The sequence below is a fragment of the Tachyglossus aculeatus genome, chromosome X1, assembly GCF_015852505.1.
Source record: "Tachyglossus aculeatus isolate mTacAcu1 chromosome X1, mTacAcu1.pri, whole genome shotgun sequence".
In the NCBI taxonomy this organism is placed as follows: Eukaryota; Metazoa; Chordata; class Mammalia; order Monotremata; family Tachyglossidae; genus Tachyglossus; species Tachyglossus aculeatus.
The window spans coordinates 191,463-209,497 of NC_052101.1; the positions used below are offsets into that span (position 1 = coordinate 191,463).

General features: G+C 45.6%; 3 protein-coding genes across 10 annotated transcripts in view; 1 reads left to right on the top strand and 2 right to left on the bottom strand.

Moving 5' to 3' along the window:
- The window catches only part of CPSF3 (cleavage and polyadenylation specific factor 3), a 39,002-nt gene extending 37,849 nt beyond the window's left edge, over positions 1 to 1,153 (bottom strand). Inside the window, exon 1 of the mRNA XM_038772665.1 lies at positions 1,053 to 1,153. Coding sequence (XP_038628593.1) covers positions 1,053 to 1,123 — 71 coding nt within the window. The 5' untranslated portion in view covers positions 1,124 to 1,153. The remainder of the gene's footprint in view (positions 1 to 1,052) is intronic.
- Positions 1,154 to 1,823: 670 nt separating this feature from the next.
- ITGB1BP1 (integrin subunit beta 1 binding protein 1) lies at positions 1,824 to 12,536 on the top strand. Of its 2 annotated transcripts, XM_038739962.1 has the most exons (7): positions 1,824 to 1,884; positions 5,253 to 5,365; positions 8,233 to 8,311; positions 10,074 to 10,210; positions 10,528 to 10,620; positions 11,247 to 11,396; positions 12,082 to 12,536. In XM_038739962.1, the coding sequence occupies exons 2-7, from the start codon at positions 5,294 to 5,296 to the stop codon at positions 12,151 to 12,153; spliced, it is 603 nt and encodes a 200-aa protein (XP_038595890.1). In that variant the 5' UTR covers positions 1,824 to 1,884; positions 5,253 to 5,293; the 3' UTR covers positions 12,154 to 12,536. The 2 variants fall into 2 exon arrangements, with proteins under 2 accessions (XP_038595890.1, XP_038595891.1); XM_038739963.1 differs by lacking the exon at positions 11,247 to 11,396.
- A 1,168-nt stretch (positions 12,537 to 13,704) lies between these two features.
- The window catches only part of ASAP2 (ArfGAP with SH3 domain, ankyrin repeat and PH domain 2), a 176,167-nt gene continuing 171,836 nt past the window's right edge, over positions 13,705 to 18,035 (bottom strand). For all 7 annotated transcript variants that reach the window (XM_038772085.1, XM_038772083.1, XM_038772082.1 and 4 more), the window contains one exon: positions 13,705 to 15,645. In XM_038772085.1, the coding sequence (XP_038628013.1) occupies positions 15,571 to 15,645 (75 nt within the window). In that variant the 3' untranslated portion in view covers positions 13,705 to 15,570. The remainder of the gene's footprint in view (positions 15,646 to 18,035) is intronic.

Sequence of the window (18,035 nt, forward strand, 5' to 3'; positions counted from 1 at the left end):
AAGGTGATGCGGGCGGCACAGTGAAGTAAGGACTGCAGTGGGGAAAGGCAAGAGGCTGGGAGGTCAGCAAGGAGGTTATGCAGTCACTGGGACGGGACGGGACGGGACGGGACGGGACGAGTGACTGCACTAACGTGGTAGCTGTTCGGATGGAGAGGAAAGGACGGATTTTAGCCCCGTCAATCAATCAATCGTATTTATTGAGCACTTACTGTGTGCAGAGCACTGTACTAAACGCTTGGGAAGTACAAGTCGGCAACGTCTAGAGACAGTCTCTACCCAACAGTGGGCTCACAGTCTAAAAGGGGGAGACGGAGAACAAAACCGAACCTACTAACAAAATAAAATAAATAGAATAGATATGTGCAAGTAACGGTGGGACCGACGGGGTTTGGGGACGGGTGAGCCCACTGTTGGGTAGGGACCGTCTCTATATGTTGCCAATTTGTACTTCCCTTAGTACGGTGCTCTGCACATAGTAAGCGCACAATAAATACGATCGATGATGATGATTAACTATATGGGTTGAATGAAAGAGAGGAGTGAAGGAGGCCGCCTTCTTCGCTCGGCCGGCTCACCTGGGGGCGGGGAGGGGCAACACTCGACCGATTCATTCATTCATTCATTCCATCGTATTATAATAATCATGTTGGCATTTGTTAAGCGCTTACTATGTGCAAAGCACCGTTCTAAGCGCTGGGGGGGAACGCAAGGAGATGAGGTTGTCCCACGGGGGGGGCTCACAGCCTCAATCCCCATTACACAGATGAGGCCCAGTGAAGTGACTTGCCCAAGGTCACACAGCAGACATGTGGGGGAGGCGGGATTCGAACCCATGACCTCCGACTCCCAAGCCCGCGCTCTTTCCACCGCGCGGAGGAGCACGGTGCTGAGCGCTCGGGAAGGACAGTTCGGCAACATCTAGAGACGGTGTGCCTTACCCCACAAGGGGCCCGCGGCCCGCCGCCGATAAGCCCTGGGGGGGGGGGGGGGCTGGGGGGGGTCCCTGGGGGCCGCTCCCGTCCCGCCCCCCGCCCCCCCGCGTCCCTTACAGGGGCCGGATGAGCAGCTGGTCGCTCTCCTCGGCCGGGATCAGCGCGTCCGCCTTCCTCTTGGCAGACATCGCCGGGGCGGGGGGGGGGGAAACGCGGGACGGGGAGAGGAAGAGGAGGAGCGGGAGGAGCGGGAGGGGGAGGGGGGAGGAGGAGGAGGAGGAAGGGGAGGAGGGGGAGGAGCGGGAAGAGGAGGGAGAGGAGGGGGAGGGGGAGGAGTAGGGGGGAGGGGGGAGGGGAGACGGGGGAGGGGGAGGAGGGGGGGAGGGGGGGAGGGGGAGGGGAGACGGGGGGGAGGGGGAGGGGGGGAGGGGGGAGGAGGGGAGGAGGGAGGGAGGAGGAGGGAGGGAGGAGGAGGAAGAGGAGGAAGAGGGGGAGGAGGGGGGAGGAGGGGAGGAGGAGGGGAGGAGGAGGGGAGGAGGAGGAGGAAGAGGAGGAGGAAGAGGAGGAGGAGGGGAAAGAGCAGGAGGAGGAGGAGGGGGAGGAGGAGGGGGAGGAGGAGGAGGAAGAGGAGGAGGAGAAGGTAGCGGCAGCCGCCGCCGCCGCCGCCGCGCACCCTCTACGACAGGCTTAGGCGTCGAGGGGAGGGGAGGGGAGGGGAGGGGAGGGGAGGGGAGGGGAGGGGAGGGGAGGGGAGGAGAGGGGACTTCCGGTCCTCCGGGCCCCCGCTCCCCCGCGCCGCCCTCCCGCGGACTCGAGGGTTCCGCGCTGCGCCGCCGCGGCCCTCCGCGCCTGCGCGTCTGCGGCGGGGTCGGGCCCGGATGGCGAGAGCGGCGGCGGCGGGTAGCGGGCCCCCGTGAAGCGGGCCCGGCGCGGGGCCTGCTGGGACCAGGTGACGCGGCCCTACTGACCGCGCGAGGCCGCCGCTGCCGGGGGCGGGGGGCGGGGGGGGGCGGTTGCCCTGGAGACCGCGCTGGGCCGGGGGGCGGGGAGCCGGGCCCGGGGGCGGCCCAGGCCCAGGGGACAGAACCCGGCCTTGGGACTCGGAATAATTAATAATAATAATAATAACGACGGCATCTGTTAAGCGCTTACCATGCGCAAAGCACTGCGTTCTAAGCGCTGGGGGGCGGGGGTTACAAGGTGATCAGGTTGCCCCCCGCGGCGACCTCATCCCGGCTCCGCCACGGGTTGCCGAGTCACTTCTCTGGGCCTCAGTTCCCTCATCCGGAAAATGGGGAGGAAGATCGTGAGCCCCACCTGGGACAACCTGCTCACCTTGCGTCCCCTCAGCGCTTAGAACAGGGCTTTGCCCATGTGGGCCCACTGCTGGGTAGGGACTGGCTCTCTGTGTTGCCAGCTTGTACTTCCCAAGCGCTTAGTCCAGTGCTCTGCACACAGTAAGCGCTCAATAAATACGATTGATTGATTGATAGTAAGCGTTTAACAAATACCATTATTTATTATTATTCCCTGGGCCTCAGTTCCCTCATCTGGAAAATGGAATCTTGACTACCCCTTTTCCTCTCCCAAGGGCTTAGTACAGGGCTGTGCACTTCCTAAGCGCTCAGGAACCCACTGTTGGGTAGGGACTGTCTCTATATGTTGCCAAGTTGTACTTCCCAAGCGCTTAGTACAGTGCTCTGTACACAGTAAGCGCTCAATAAATACGATTGAATGATTGATATGTTGTCAACTTGTACTTCCCAAGTGGTTAGTACAGTGCTCTGCACACAGTAAGCACTCAATAAATACGATTGATTGATTGTGCCGTAGAGGATAGAGCATGGGGCTGGGAGGCAGCAGGTCTTGGGTTCTCATGCCGGCTCCACAGCTTACCTGCTGTGTGCCCTTGGGCAAGTCACTTTACTTCTCTGGGCCTCAGTTACCTCATCTGTAAAATGGGGATTGAGACTTTGAGCCCCACGTGGGACAGGGATCGTGTCCAACCTGATATGCTTGTAACCACCCCAGCGCTTAGTACTGTGCCTCGCACCTAATAAGTGCTTAACAAATACCATTATTATTATTATTATTATGATTATTATTCTCAAGTCTGCAATCTTGGAATTACCCATAACTTCTCTCTTCAACCTATGCATTCAGTCTGTCACCGCCTCCTGTCAGTTCTTCCTCCAGAGTTTCCCAAGAATCTACCCCTTCCAAACTGCCACCCATTCCGGTCCAAGCACTTTTCCTCTCCCTCCTCGACTACTTCATCAGCCACCTCATGGACCACCCTGCTTCCAGCCCCACCCCTTGCCGGTCTATTCTTGGTTTTCTCTTCAGATCGTTTTTCTAAAATATATCACCTATGCAGCACTCCTCAAAAATTTCTGATGGCTGCCCATCCATCTCCACCTCAAGCAGAAATGCCTCACCATCGGGAGAGTGCAAAACAATAGAGTTGGTAGTCATGTTCCCTGCCCTCAAGGAGCTTACGGTCTAGAGAGTGAGACGGACTCTAAAAGACATTTTGGATCTGTACAGAAGTGGTGTGGGGGAGAGGTGGGGTGAATATCAAGTGCTTAAAGGGTATAGATCCAAGTGCCTGGGTGACGCAGGAGAGGGTGTAGGGGAAATGAGGGCTTAGTCAGAGAATGCATCTTGGAGATGTGATTCAAATGAGACTTTGAAGGTGGAGAGGGTGGTGGTCTGTCATATATGAAGGGGGAGGGAGTACCGGGCCAGAGACGGGGAGGGAGTACCGGGCCAGAGAGAGGACCTGGGCGAGGCGTCGGAGGTGAGATGGCCAAGATTGAGGAAGGGAGAGTGGGGTGGTGTTGGAAGAACAAAGCCTGCCAGTTAGGTTGTTATAGGAAATCGGTGAGGTAAGCGGGAGGGAGTGAGCTGAGGGTGTGCTCTAAAGCCGATAGTAAGGAGTTTCTATTTGATGCTGTTTCCGTCTTTCCCCTTAGATTGTGAGCCCCATGTGTGAGAAGATTGTATTTGGGCAGGAAACATGTCTATCATCTCAGCTGTCTTGAACTCCCAAGTGCTTAGTATAGTGCTCCGTACACAGTAAGCCCTCAACAACTACTACTGATTATGACGATTGTATTGTATCTACTCTAGTTCTCCAATTCTTTACTTGACCATCACCTTTCTTCTGGCTTTCATGCCCCCTTCACTCCACAGAAGCTGCCCTCGCTGAGGTCAACAGAGACCTTCTTCTTGCCAAATCCAGTGGCCTCTGCACTGTCCTAATCATCCTCGACCTCGCAGCTGCCTTCGACACTATGGACCACCCCCTTCTGGAAACGTTATCCAACCTTGAATCACTGACACTCTCCTCTTCTGGTTCTCCTCCCATCTCTCTAGTCGCACATTCTCAGTCTCTTTTGCAAGCGCCTCCTCTGCTTCTACCCCCTAACTGTGGGAGTCCCTCAAGATTCAGATAATAATAATAATGGTATTTGTTAAGCATTTACTATGTGCCAAGCACTGTTCTAAGCACTGGGGGAGATACAAGGTAATCAGGTTGTCCCACATGGGGCTCACAGTTCCCCATTTTACAGATGTGGTACCTGAGATGAAGTAACTCCCAAACCCGTGCTTCACTGAGCCACGCTGCTTCTGTGCTGCTTCTGAGTCCCCTTCTATTTTCCATCTACACTTACGCCCTTAGATAACTCATTCACTCTTGTGACTTCAACTTCCATCTCTAGGCAGATGATTCCCAAATGTACATCTCCAGCCCTGATCTCTCTCCTCCATAGCAGTTTTGCTTTTCCTTCTGCCTGCAGGTCATCTCTACGTGGATGTTCCGCCAACATCTCAAACTAAACATGTCCAAAATATAACTTCTCTTCTTCTTTCCACCCAAACAGATACAAGCAAATAGGGTTGAACACACTCCCTGTCCTACGTGGGGCTCACAGTCTCAATCCCCATTATACAGATGAGGCACAGAGAAGTGAAGTCACTTGGCCAAGGTCACACAGCAGACAAGTGGCAGAGCTGGGATTGTCTCCCAAACATACACTACAGTGCTCTGCACACAGTAAGTGCTATATACGATTGATTGTTTAACAAATACCACTATTAATAATAATAATAATGATAATGATAATTATGGTATTTGTTAAGCGCTTACTATGTGCCAAGCACTGTTCTGAGTGCTGAGGTAGATACAAGGTAATCAGGTTGTCCCACGTGGAGCTCACAGTCGTAATCTCCATTTTACAGATGAGGTAACTGAGGCACAGAGAACTATTATTATTATTATTATTAGGACACTTTTTTCCTTTTTAATTTTAGTTGTTCCATCGGCGGTTGCGTGGATCCAGTCATGGTGAGAAATGTTTCGAAAAGGCAAAAAGCGACACAGCAGTAGTAGTTCCCAAAGCAGTGAAATCAGCACCAAGAGCAAGGTAAGAAGGGTGGCATTGAGAATTTGACCAAATAGCAACCAGCTGACTTTACAGATGGGATCATTTTTATGACAGCAGTGAAGAGATTATAAAATACATAAATGCGTTTCTCAAGATAGTTGGGTGGTGCAGTGAGGTCCTAAAGGAGGGTTGGTTTTTTTTTAAGCTAGGGAAGGTGTGAGCCACCAGAAAGTAAGCAGGTGAAGATGGCAGTCAGGGATGGAAGAAGAGTGAGCACAGATGTTTTTAGAAGGGGAGAAGGGATGGGGTTGGAGGCCCCGGTCGAGGGGGTGGAGCTTTTGAAGGCAGATGTGAGGTCTGTTGAGAGGTGGCTGAGGCACAGGTCCAAGAAGACCTGGCGTGATTACAACTGGGAAGCAGCGTGGCCTAGTAGGAAGAGCGTGGGCCTGAGAGTCAGAGAACTTGGGTTCTAATCCCGGCTCCACCATTTGTCTTGTGTGTGACCTCGGGAAAGTCACTTCACTTCTCTGTGCCTCAGTTACCTCATCTGGAAAATGGGGATTAATTCTGGGAGTCCCATGAGGGACATGGACTTTGTCCAAACCCACTACCTTGTCTGTTCACCCCTGCGCTTAGTACAGTACCTGACAACAGAGCCCACGGTTAACAAGTACTTTTAAAAAATGCTTTGTCTCGTTATACCAGAGAGACAAGGAAATCCCATCCTTGGTAACTGTCTTTCACCTAATTGTTTTGGAGGATCGAATAACTCTTTCAAGTAAAGTCTTAGAAAACATTTTTGAATTACATTTGTTTTTACACCGGCAATTCTCAGTCAGTTTTACGGGAATTTGAGATTTTTAAAGGAAAGTCAGGCTTCATGTGCTTCTGGATTTTTGAGGTGGAAAGAGCGAGGCTCTTGAAGACTGTGGCAGGCTGGCACGGGCTACTGGGCTCTTGTTTTCCGTGCATGAGGCTCCCAAGACTCCGGCTAAAATGCCTTTTCAGATACTGGCTAACACACACTGAGTCCTGGGCAGTTGTAATGATGAAAACTAGTTATTGATTGATTGGTTCTGAATCCAATCACTCGCCCTAAGAGTTGGCTCAGAGTTTTGAGGTCTAGATATAAGCACATGATCTTTTCAAAGTTATCTACTTTCAGAACATTATAGTAGCCCCAAATCAGACTGATTTACCTGATTCTTCGAAAATAAAAAAAACCCACATGGTAGAGTTTGTCCTAGGGAGAAAGTAAAATTGTACATTGATAGTTCGTAGCTGCAGTTTTTTTATGGTATTCATTAAGGGCTGTGTGCCATGCACTGTTCTAATTAATCAGGTTGGACACAGTCCATGTCCCACATGGGGCTCACAGTTCTTGAGACCCATTTTACAGATGAGATAACTGAGGCCCAGAGAAGTCATACAGAGGACACGTGGTGGAGCTGGGATTAGAACCCAGGTCCTTCTGATTCCCAGACCCCCTGTTCTATCCACTAGGCCATGCTGCTTCTCAGTCTCATCTGTCAGACTAGATTAGCTCTATAATGTTGCTTTCATCTAAGGTTAAGAAAGAGATAATGGCATACTTCCAATCACTAGCATTGTTTTACTTATTGTTCTCATTGGAAGAGTGAGTTAGATGAACAATAACCAAAAAACCCTCTTCTCCTGAAGTGACAGTCCTACAGCACAAGTAGGTGGCTAACAGAGGAATAGGGCTTTTAGGGACCTCTGGGATTTTTAGGGATTAGTAGCAATTTTAATCTCTTATTTATTGAAATAAATTTTAGAAGCAACGTGGCGTAGTGGAAAGCGCATGGGCTTGGGAGTCAGGGGACTTGATTTTTAATCCCAGTTCTGCCATTTACCAGCTGTGTGACTTTGGGCAAGTCACTTCACTTCTCTGGGCCTCAATTCCCTCATCTGTAAAATGGGGATGAAGACTGTGAGCCCCATGTGGGACAACCTCATGACCTTGTATCCCCCCAGCGCTTAGAACAGTGCTTTGCACATAGTAAGCGCTTAATAAATGCCGTCATGATTATTATTATTATTATTATTATTATTTACCTGCTGTGTGATCCTGGGGAAAGTCGCTTAATTTATCTGGGCCTCATGTATCTCATATGTGAAATGGGGATTAAATCCTCCCCTCTCCAACTTGGACTGTGAGCCCCATGTGGGACAGAGACTATGTCCGAGCTGATGATCTTGTATCTACCCCAACCGCCTATAACAGTGTTTGCACTTAACAAATATCACATTTATGATTACCATTATTATTATTGTTATTGTCAATCAATCAGTTATATTTATTGAGTGCCTACTGCACGCAGGGCACAGCACTAAGCACTTTGGGAGACTACAACACAACAATATAATGGACACATTCTGTGTGACCTTGGGCAAGTCACTTAACTTCTCTGGACCTCAGTTACCGCTTCTGCAAAATGGGGATTAAGAGAGTGAACCCCATGTGGACCATGGACTGTGTCCAACCTGATTACTTCTTATCTACCTCAGTGCTTGGAACAGTGCCAAACACATACTAAGTGCTCTACAAACACCATAAAAACAAACAAAAGGCATTCCTTGCCCACAAGGAGCTTACAGTCTAGAGGGGGAGACAGACATTAGTATAAGTAAATAAATTATGGATGTGCATGTAAGTGCTGGGGGGTTCAGGGTGGAGGAATGAATAAAAGGAGCAATTCAGGGCAACACAGAATAGAGTGGGAAAAGAGGAAATGAGGGCTTAGTCAGGGAAGGCTTCTTACTGTTAATAACTCTATTGAACTAGGCTCCCCCATTTGAAGTGATTAAACATACTTGTGAGGTCAGTGTTTCATGAACCATAGCCCCTTTGTGACCAGCCTTGAGTGTTTCCCGTCTTCCTCCAGTCTGTGGATTCCAGCCTCGGGGGACTTTCCAGATCTAGTACCGTGGCAAGCCTAGATACAGACTCCACCAAAAGCTCAGGTAAGTGACGGGCACCGCAAAACTTAAACCCAAAGGTCTTCGGTTTCTTCTGATTTCATGATTTAAGTTAATAGTGAGTTGAGGGAAGGAAGCTTGTATCGACACCGTGAGCACCCCACTTTCTGAGCACATAGTGTGTGTGGGTAGCATTACATTAGGTACTAGGAATTTGACTTTCAAGTAGTCCCTGCTCACAACCAAGGGGCAAGATAGAGAAATAATTTACAACAAACATACAAATGTTCAGCAAATACTATTAGTCAATTAAGATTGATAAAAAAAGGTATCAGCGAGTAGACAGTACGACAGCAAGCAAAACAGCCATGTTATCCTGATCTGTCTGCTTCTCCGTTACTCCCAGTCTATTAACAGAAGAACGAATAACTACTCTGCCATTTTAAAGGGGTGGAGATCCACTCCTCCTTTATGTGCCCATTGCTTCAATCAATCAGTGTTTTTTCTTGAGCCCTTACTGTGTGCAGAGCGCTGGACTTGAGTGCTAGGGAGAGTACAGTACAATAGCGTTGGTAGACACGGTCCTCCTGTCCACAAGGAACTCCTAGGCTAGGAGAATAAGGATAGTTCCAGTTCTGTGAGATGTAGGGCTTTGGTGCCTGGATGATGGCCATCAGAGCTGGATTGGAGGTGGGGGGAAGAGGGGCTCGGCCATAGCGGCAGGGGGCCTGCTTGGGCAGGAGTTCTCCGTTGCCCCATGCCCTTCGTTCCGAGAAACGTTGGGGAAGAGACTTTGGCAGCGCAGTGAACATTAGGGAAGCAGCAAGGCCTAGTGGATAGAGTGCGGGTCTGGGAGCCAGAGCCGGGTTCTAATTCCGGCTCCATCATGTCTGCTATGTGACCTTGACCAAGTCACTTCTCTATGCCTCAGTGACCTCATTTGTAAAATGGGGATCGAGACTTTGAGCCCCACATGGGACAGGGATTTGCTTGTATCCACCCCAACACTCAGAACAGTACTCCACACCCAGAAAGTGCTTAACAGATACCCATTGCTATTATTATTATTAGTTAAAACTAACGATAATTAAGCAGCGTGGCTTCGGAGAAGCAGCGCGGCTTAGTGAAAAGAGCACGGGCTTAGGAGTCAGAGATCGTGGGTTCTAATCCCGCCTCTGCCACGTGTCAGCTGTGTGACTTTGGACAAGTCACATAACTTCCCTGTGCCTCAGTTACCTCATCAGTAAAATGGGGATTAAGACTGTGAGCCCCACGTGGGACAACCTGATTACCTGGTATCTACCCCAGTGCTTAGAACAGTGCTTGGCACGTAGTAAGTGCCATCATTATAATAATTATCATTATTAAAACATTAAGACCTGTTGGGGAGTCATCTTGGCTGTGGTTGTAAATGGTGTACAGCCTCCCTGGTTGCCTGGAATCTCTAAGAGGACACTTACTTAGATGGTAGACTTCTTGAGGGCAGGGAACATGGGTCTTCATACCTTTGTGTTCTCCCAAACACTTAATGCCTAGTCCTCGAGTGCTCAGTAAACCCTGCTGATTAGAAGCTGCCTTGTCTTTGAAGGAGTTGGGCCAGTCATAGACCAGTGAGCTCCTCCCCATCCTGCTAGAGGAGCTGCTGTTGCTCTCCTACTTGAAGTTCTGGTTCCAGGAAATGCTGTTTTGTTTTCGAAAGGTTGGCCAGAAGCAGATTTGGAACGCTTGCCTCAGAAAATATCCATTTACTCTATCTTTACTAAAAATGAACCCCAAAACTAACCTTCTTAAATTTTTCTGATCTCAGGGCACAGCAACAGTAATTCAGATACATGTGCAGAATTTCGAGTCAGATATGTTGGTGCCATTGAGAAGCTGAAACTCAGTGATGGGAAAAATCTGGAAGGACCACTAGACCTGATCAATTACATTGATGTAGCACAGGTAAAAACGTTTTCAGGCCAATGCCTGTTTCATCCCATCTCCATAATGTGATGAATGGAATAAACCCAAGCAGGGTCAGCCCCTCTGATTCTGTTTTCAACACGTTCTTTGGTTGATCAAACTCACAAAAATAACCCAGTTTGAAAGTGGATTACAAATGGGACAGCACTCCTTAGAACTGTTGTAATCTCAAAGTGCAAAAGGATTTCTGTGGGTAATAGAGGTGAAGATTGGGGATAAGGATGGGCAAGTGTCTGAAGTATGTTCAGTGGGAGTTTGTACACTGTGACCTTTTCTCAGTTTTTTTTTCTTTAAAGCAAGATGGAAAGTTGCCCTTTGTTCCTCCAGAAGAGGAGTTTATTATGGGAGTGTCCAAGTATGGTATTAAAGTATCATCATCAGATCAGTATGTAAGTTTTCCATTTTTACAAATTTTAAGGGGGAAAAAAATACTGGCGTTGTGTGTTGTACCAAAAGCTGAGTTGGCTTTAGGTATGGGAACAGCCTTAAGGCAATGTACTTCCCTGCATAGCGTTGAATTTCAAAAAGTCAGTGAGATCCCTAGTGGAGGTGGTTGAGTTGGCCCTGCTTTTCAGGGCTCTGATGGGGTTTCTGCCCAGGGATCCTCAACTCAGGTGTAATGGTTGGCAGTTTCTGGTTTGGTTTATGCATCTTGGCCAGTAAATTAAGTTTGAAGTATTTTTCCCCACCCCTGTCTGGATCCTGAGTTATCTGTTTAGCTCAGTGGGGCTGTCCCTTAAGGGCAGTAGACTCCAAAGAGCAGAGGCAGGTCCTCCCTGTAAGCCTGGAGGTCTTTATGGCTTTTCTTGTCAACCTGATTATCTGGGATCTATCCCAGCACTTAGTACGGCACTTAGCACACAGCATAAGTGCCTATCAAATACTGCAATTATTATTACATTATCATTAGACCCTCAAGGAGGTCCGCTCAGAATCCATCATGGGAATTTCAGAGGTGGAATAGAAGTACTTGAAACAACCATTCTCATGTATGTATCTCTCCTGGCTTCTAAAGGATGTTTTGCACAGACATGCTCTCTATTTAATCGTCCGCCTGGTGTGTTATGATGATGGACTAGGAGCGGGGAAGAGTTTACTGGCTCTGAAAACTACAGATGCCAACTATGAAGAATACAGTCTGTGGGTGTATCAGTGTACCAGTCTGGTAAGGCTTTGGGTCCTCTTTTATTTCCTGCCTCATGAGCTATTAAAATCAAATGCAGGAGAAGGGTTGTGTCAGCCTGGAGCCTAGGGTGGTTTCCCCGGTCTACAGCTCACTGTTGGGTGATATTTTCTTCCACTGGGCAGCAGCGATCCCTTCCTCTCACCTGCTCCAAGGTTGGAAGGAAGAACAGAATGTTCTTCTGGATGAAGGTTTTCTTAGGTACAGAAAGGACTTGGTAGTCTCTCTCTGTGTGAAATCATCTAAACCGTTTCTGGTTTCCCACCTAAATGCAGCGGATTTCTGCCCCTTGTTTATTCTGTGTCCGAATCCTCTAAACGTGGGTAGGGTTATCCTTCCGGAGTGTCTGTATTAGTTCGGCTATTATTTGACACCAGTTCCTTTCAGGGACGGAACAACTGTTGGAAGACTAGCCCAGAGGCAGGACTGGACACCAAAGGGGCTGGGATGGTTTGCCAACACAGGTCGAGGTGTTGGGTTGGGTTTTCTAGCCCTGTGTTCCCCAGTGCCCCCACACTCCCCAAGGAAAGCAGAATGTTGCTGGCAGCTCCTTCTGACGGAAAGAAAACCTGCCTAAGACAATGCAGATGCAACAATAGGAAAAAGGAGCTTCACAATCAGGAGGTGTTTAGACACATAACACTTTTCACTTTCTTTACATGTCCAGGAACAAGCACAAACAATATGCAAAATTCTGTCTACTGCTTTTGACTCTGTTTTAACGTCCGAGAAGACTTGAGAAGACTTCTACAGGAGTGGAAGAGAAAGCTTCGCTTTGGAGAGGGCAGCAAGTCAAACCTAGCTGCCCTAAAGAAGAGCAATTACCCACGCAAATTTCATTTAAACTCCCTAAAGAGAAATGCTCCCTCATTCCGGCTTTTGTAACAGCAGTATTTCAACATTTCATTTCTTCTGCCATCCTGAATTTACAAATTGTAAAATTTGCTTCCCATCCTGCATGAAGGATATAGGAATCCAGTTCAGAATTGCAAATAGCATTTTAGTGGTTTTTGATTAAAAAAAACTCCTAGATGGTAACTTTTATACAGAAATAAGTTTATTAGCAAAGTGTTTTTGTATAAAAATAACTTAAATGTATAATAAACATTTCTATTGTCGATGTAGCTTTATTCTATATGCAGTCACAATTATGTCAGGTTTGGGCTCAAAGTAGTAGGCCACAACAATAGGCTTCTCTACATAAGGCTGGGTGGAGCTAGGATAATTTACTGAGTACTGGCAAAAAAATAATAAAAATTGACTCATAATTTAAAATTTTTGTAACTGAATTAACACCTTTTGGTCTAATCTAATAGTATTCTCTAAAGGCTAGTCAGAAGTGGTCTTATCTAATATTTCATAAAGAGATAACCAGTGAAGAAAAAAATCAGTTTAAAAGTATTTTATTTTTCCAGTCAACCAATTGGTTAACAAGAGTAAATGTATTTAAACATGCTCTTAATTATAAATCACTGCATTCAGAACAATGAAAATAAGACTTGATTTGGGTTATACAATATATACAGTTGCTCTGCAACTACATCAAAATAATTAAATGAATGAACTGAATATTATACATCTCGAGTAGCACTCTAAGCTGCAATTTAACTGCCACCCACTCCTTCTGAAACAGTTAACACAGGAACCCAATAGTCTGGATAGGAATTACTGAATCATGTCAGCTCTGATGAAAAATGGCAAGTGAATGCCAAAATTTGGTAGCTGAAATTCATGTAGGTAAACTCTATAAATAATTACCTACATTCAGATTTCTCTTTGCAGAGGTGTTCGCTTTTTGCCTTTTACAAAAGGGAACAATTATAGAGTAGGGAAAGATTTACTCATGTAATTTCTTTCACTGGCAATAGATAAATTACCTGAACAGCAGCACCACCGAATTGTAGCTTGAAAAACAAAAAATTCATTTCCTGGATATATCTATACCAAGGAACATGACATATTTGTCAAAACCCGGGAAAAAATTCAACTGTTGATGGGAATTTGCTTTAGAGCCTCTGAGGTTGCACACACCAGTTAATCATCAAAAGCCTGATTGAAAGTTAATTTTTTTTAAAACGGTATTTGTTAAGCACTAGTACTATTTGCTAGGCACTGTCCTAAGCGCTGGTGTAGATACAAGATAGTCTGGTTGGACACAGTCCCTGTACCACATGGGGCTCACAGTCTGAATTGAAAGGAAGAGGATTGAATCCCCATTTTACAGATGAGGTAACTGAGCACAGGGCAGTTAAATGACATGCCCAAGGTCACACAGCACACAAGTGGCTGAGCTGGGATTAAAACCCCAGTGCGCTGACTTCCAAGCCCATGTTCTCTCCACTTAGGTCATGCTGCTTCTCTACAAGTGCGAGAAGATTGTGTTTAATGTAAGGAAAGAACTGCAAAATTCATCAGTTTACTTTTTTGTATCTATGGGGGAATTAAGGTATCTGCAAGAAAAAACTGGATATTATCAGTAAACAGTTGTAACGCTAGCAGAAATTCTAGTATTGCAGATTAAGCACATTAATACAGGGATCCTTGGAAGGCAAGATCTCAAAACGCATAACATCCTAAAAAATGCCAGTTTTTTTTCCATTTATACTATAGCATGAGTTTTGGGGATAATAATACAGAGAAAGCTGCACTCAATCTTCTCACCTTGTGAAGACAAGCTGCCTCAATCAAATGTACCATTTTAAGTATTAAAAAAAAAGTTATTTTCCAGCATTAATGCCATATTTTATGCCAGAGTGTAATTTAATATCTTCTTCATCCTAAGTGGCCAGAGTGTGCACATTTTTTTAAAAAACTCTATAATTCTTATTTTTAGGTGATCACATGAACCACAATCATGTGATGGGTAGATTGGAAATAAATGTTATAACTCAGGTGACACAAAATATTATGATTTTCTTAAGTACTAATTTTTCCTGTACCATATTTTAAGGAGTGGTTAAATACACCAAAAAAAAAAGAGTTAACAGAAACTTTAGACCCATGTTTGGAAGTATTTTGTAATGGGGACCTCTGAACTCACATTAATGTTCAAATGAACGCTTTGAGATTTAAAAAAAACCCAGTGTAACTACCATTTATATTGGTATATTATATAAATACACAATCACACACCTGAGTTAGCAAGCTAACTTTCAGTGTGTTTGGAAAAAGCAGTGCTATACTGTGAAAACAGCAGTTAAGATGAACTAGTGTTTTTGTCGATAAATGCCCGCTGACTACAGATCAATATATGGTCCACCACGACAGTCTATTTGTGTTAAAAGTATTTCTTTGTAATTTAAGGAATTCAAGGTGCAAAAATCCATCTAAAATGTAGAGTTGGGCTGAAGAACTATTCTGCAAATCCATCATCCTTAGTTTTTAACCAAATTCAGGAAATGCAGTTTTTATAGCCTAGAATTAAACTGACTGACTATATGGCCATTAGTTTTAGAGAGTAGTCTTGTTCATTAGGATTGTTAAGAATAGCAGTACACAGAATTTTCAGAACAGGTTACACACACATGCAGCACATGATACAGAGAGTATCTCCACCATAAAAAAAATCAGAAGGTACAACAGCTAATGTAGAGATGTCGAAGTTGTCAAACATCTAAAATGGATTAAAAAGGAATATACTTCAATAAGGTGGACTCAAGGCATTTCATCAGAAAAGACTTTGGTTTATGGTTTTAGGTTCTCCGGCAATTGATAATGTTATCATTGATTTCCCTAAAATAATTAACATCACATGTACTAAGGCTTGCAGGAGAAAAACAACTCTGAACTCAATCTTTTGAAGTCAGTAACAGAGGAATTTTATTTTTAATCATTTAAGTGTGTACCTGTTAAATTCAACAGATTTAACTTTCCGGTTAGCCATCTTAAATACGTTTCTAAAATATTCTTCGGTTCACCTTAAAAACAAGTAAATCATTGTTTCATGAGGAAGACAAGTTAAAAAAAAAACCCTACTTATTCATGTAAAAATAGTTCTCTCCACATTGGGAAAACAGAACAGTGATAATAAGTCCACTACAGTACAATACAACTCAAAAAATAATTTTCTGGCAGAAATTTTGGTACCGGTGGTGAAATATTGACATCTACAAATAGGTGGAAATGAGAAATTTCTGTATTCTTGTTCAGTAGCAGTTTAGTCAGCAATAAAGTGCACAAATGATACAGGAAAAGCTCCTTTGTGGCTAGGATCCCCATCAATATGGCCAATCTGAAATAAATGCAATTGTACAATTTTAACTTCAAAAATTAGGCGTAAGAAGCTGTACAAAATTATCATAAGCAGCAGCAAAACTGATAGCAAGTGAAGTGAAGGTGACCTGTCCTTCCCAAGTTGGAGAAAATCAATTTCATCACCTCCCTAGGGAACCAGGAAGAAAGGAGATTTTAAACACTGCTGGACCTGATCAGAATAGGGACCCACTCCACCTCAAACTCTGCATGAAAGTGGCGATAAAGGGTAATTGGAGGAACAGTGATAGTTGAGGAGTCAGAGGTCGTGGGTTCAAATCCCGCCTCCACCACTTGTTAGCTGTGTGACTTTGAGCAAGTCACTTAACTTTTCTGGGCCTCAGTTACCTCATCTGTAAAATGGGGATTAAGACTGTGAGCCCCACGTGGGACAATCTGATAACCTTGTATCCTCCCCAGCGCTTAGAACAGTGCTTTGCACATAGTAAGCGCTTAACAAATGCCATAATAATAATAATCCCCAGAGGTTACGGTTTTGCCTTCTAACATTCGAAGTTTTCCCTCTAATAAGCTTTCACGAATCTTTTGCCCAAGCAACTGGTCTACTTACCAAATGCTTACCACCTGCTAAGTGAGAAACCAATCAATCAACTGTATTTACTGAGTACTTACTGTGTGCAGAGTACTGCATTAAGCACTTGGAAGAGTAAAATACAACAGAGTTGGTAAATACATTCCCTGTCCAGAAGAAGGTCGAGATAGTTTTTGATAGGTTTATTTTGAACCTACCTCCTTTATGCTGCCAAATGGGCAGGGAACATGTCTGCTAACCCTGCTGTACTGTACTCCCCCAAGCGCTTAGTATGGTAAATAAATACCACTGATTGTTTGATTGATGGATGCCCCCTCTTCCTGGTGTTGTGGGACGCATTGAACAAATAATGCTACAGATGTCTTATCTTTGGGGATTTTGAAACTTTAATCTTCAAACATTTCTTCCCTCACCTTTGACCTTTTCTTTTCAACTTATCCTCACGGAAACTGTTCCATTCCTCTAACCACTGTCATTCTCTAAACCTTTCCTAGGTTTAGTGTAGATATGTATCTGTCACTCCACGTGTGTGTGTTTATATATATATATCTGCAGCTATATCTATTTCTACTTATCCATATAACCATATATATCCATATATATATGGATAGAAATATATCCAATGTTTTGGATCTCCAATGTGTGTGGATATATGCTTCTCCTTTAGTTTGAAGAAGTTGCCACTGACAGTGCAATTCACCTGTTGGTGTTTCTATGCATCTGTCTGTATGCATAGACAGACATATGTATGTAAGGCCAACGTGAGATCCAGACTCCCGGCCACATAGTGCACACAAAAAGGTTGTCTCGTATTGTCACGCTTATTATTTGCCACTCCTTTTTTTCTATTTTGTCTCCTTGTCTCTCATTCCTAATGGAGCTTTCGCTCAAAAAGAGCCACTCCTATTTTGAGGCCAGTGTGCCATGCAGGTCGGTCGTCGGCAACTGCCTCCCCGTTCTCAGCTGGGATGCAGCACTGCCTGAGGCTTTGTTTTACAGGGTCCTTAAAACGCTTCTTCTGCCCTCTTTGCTTGCGGCTTTCCAGTGTCAGTGGCTGTCACTCATTCTCCTCACAAGTCCCAACCAGCAGAGGTGTTTTGTGGTGAGCGTCACTTCAACGCTGGCTGGCTGAGGGACTATGACAGAGCATCCATACTGTAGCCTGTGCTATGGTCATTTAGGTCAGAAATGGGTTTTATCCATAAAATCTTTGCATGCACTCGGCCGTGAGCTGCAAGCATCCTGTCCGCTTACTTGTTCCACGCATCCTGAGCCCCAGTATGAACACATCGGGAAGGCATGAGAGCCCGTGACGCTGCACAAACAACTAGCCCTGACATCAGTTCCTTCCCACAGGTCCTCCGTCCTGAAGTAGTAGTAGTAGTAATAGTAATAGTTACTATCTATTAAGCACCTGTGAGCAAAGCACTGAACCAAACCTCTGGAAAACATTCACGGAGGAGAATGAGAAATGGTCCATGGCCCACAGGGGGCTCGGGATCATCATCATCATCAATTGTATTTATTGAGCGCTTACTATGTGCAGAGCACTGTACTAAGCGCTTGGGAAGTACAAATTGGCAACATATAGAGACAGTCCCTACCCAACAGTGGGCTCACAGTGGGATCTAGGTGGTCTTTGCGAACAGGCTGAAGTTCATCCCCGGTTTATCCCAGAAGACAATCCCTACCACGCACTTGGCCCACAAAACGGAAAAATATTGTGGAGGATGGGAGCTCACTCCATTGAGGTGATAAGGACCAGTGACCTGGTGGGCTTCCAGGTACATGACACAGCCTTTCCCTTTTCCCCACGC

What these genes read in the sequence shown, in the direction of transcription:
- ITGB1BP1 (XM_038739962.1), top strand. Translation starts at nt 5,294, where the DNA reads ATGTTTCGAAAAGGCAAAAAGCGACACAGCAGTAGTAGTTCCCAAAGC. An exon ending in AAATCAGCACCAAGAGCAAG is followed by an intron (nt 5,366 to 8,232) that starts GTAAGAAGGGTG and finishes GTCTTCCTCCAG; the next exon opens with TCTGTGGATTCCAGCCTCGG. An exon ending in AGACTCCACCAAAAGCTCAG is followed by an intron (nt 8,312 to 10,073) that starts GTAAGTGACGGG and finishes TTCTGATCTCAG; the next exon opens with GGCACAGCAACAGTAATTCA.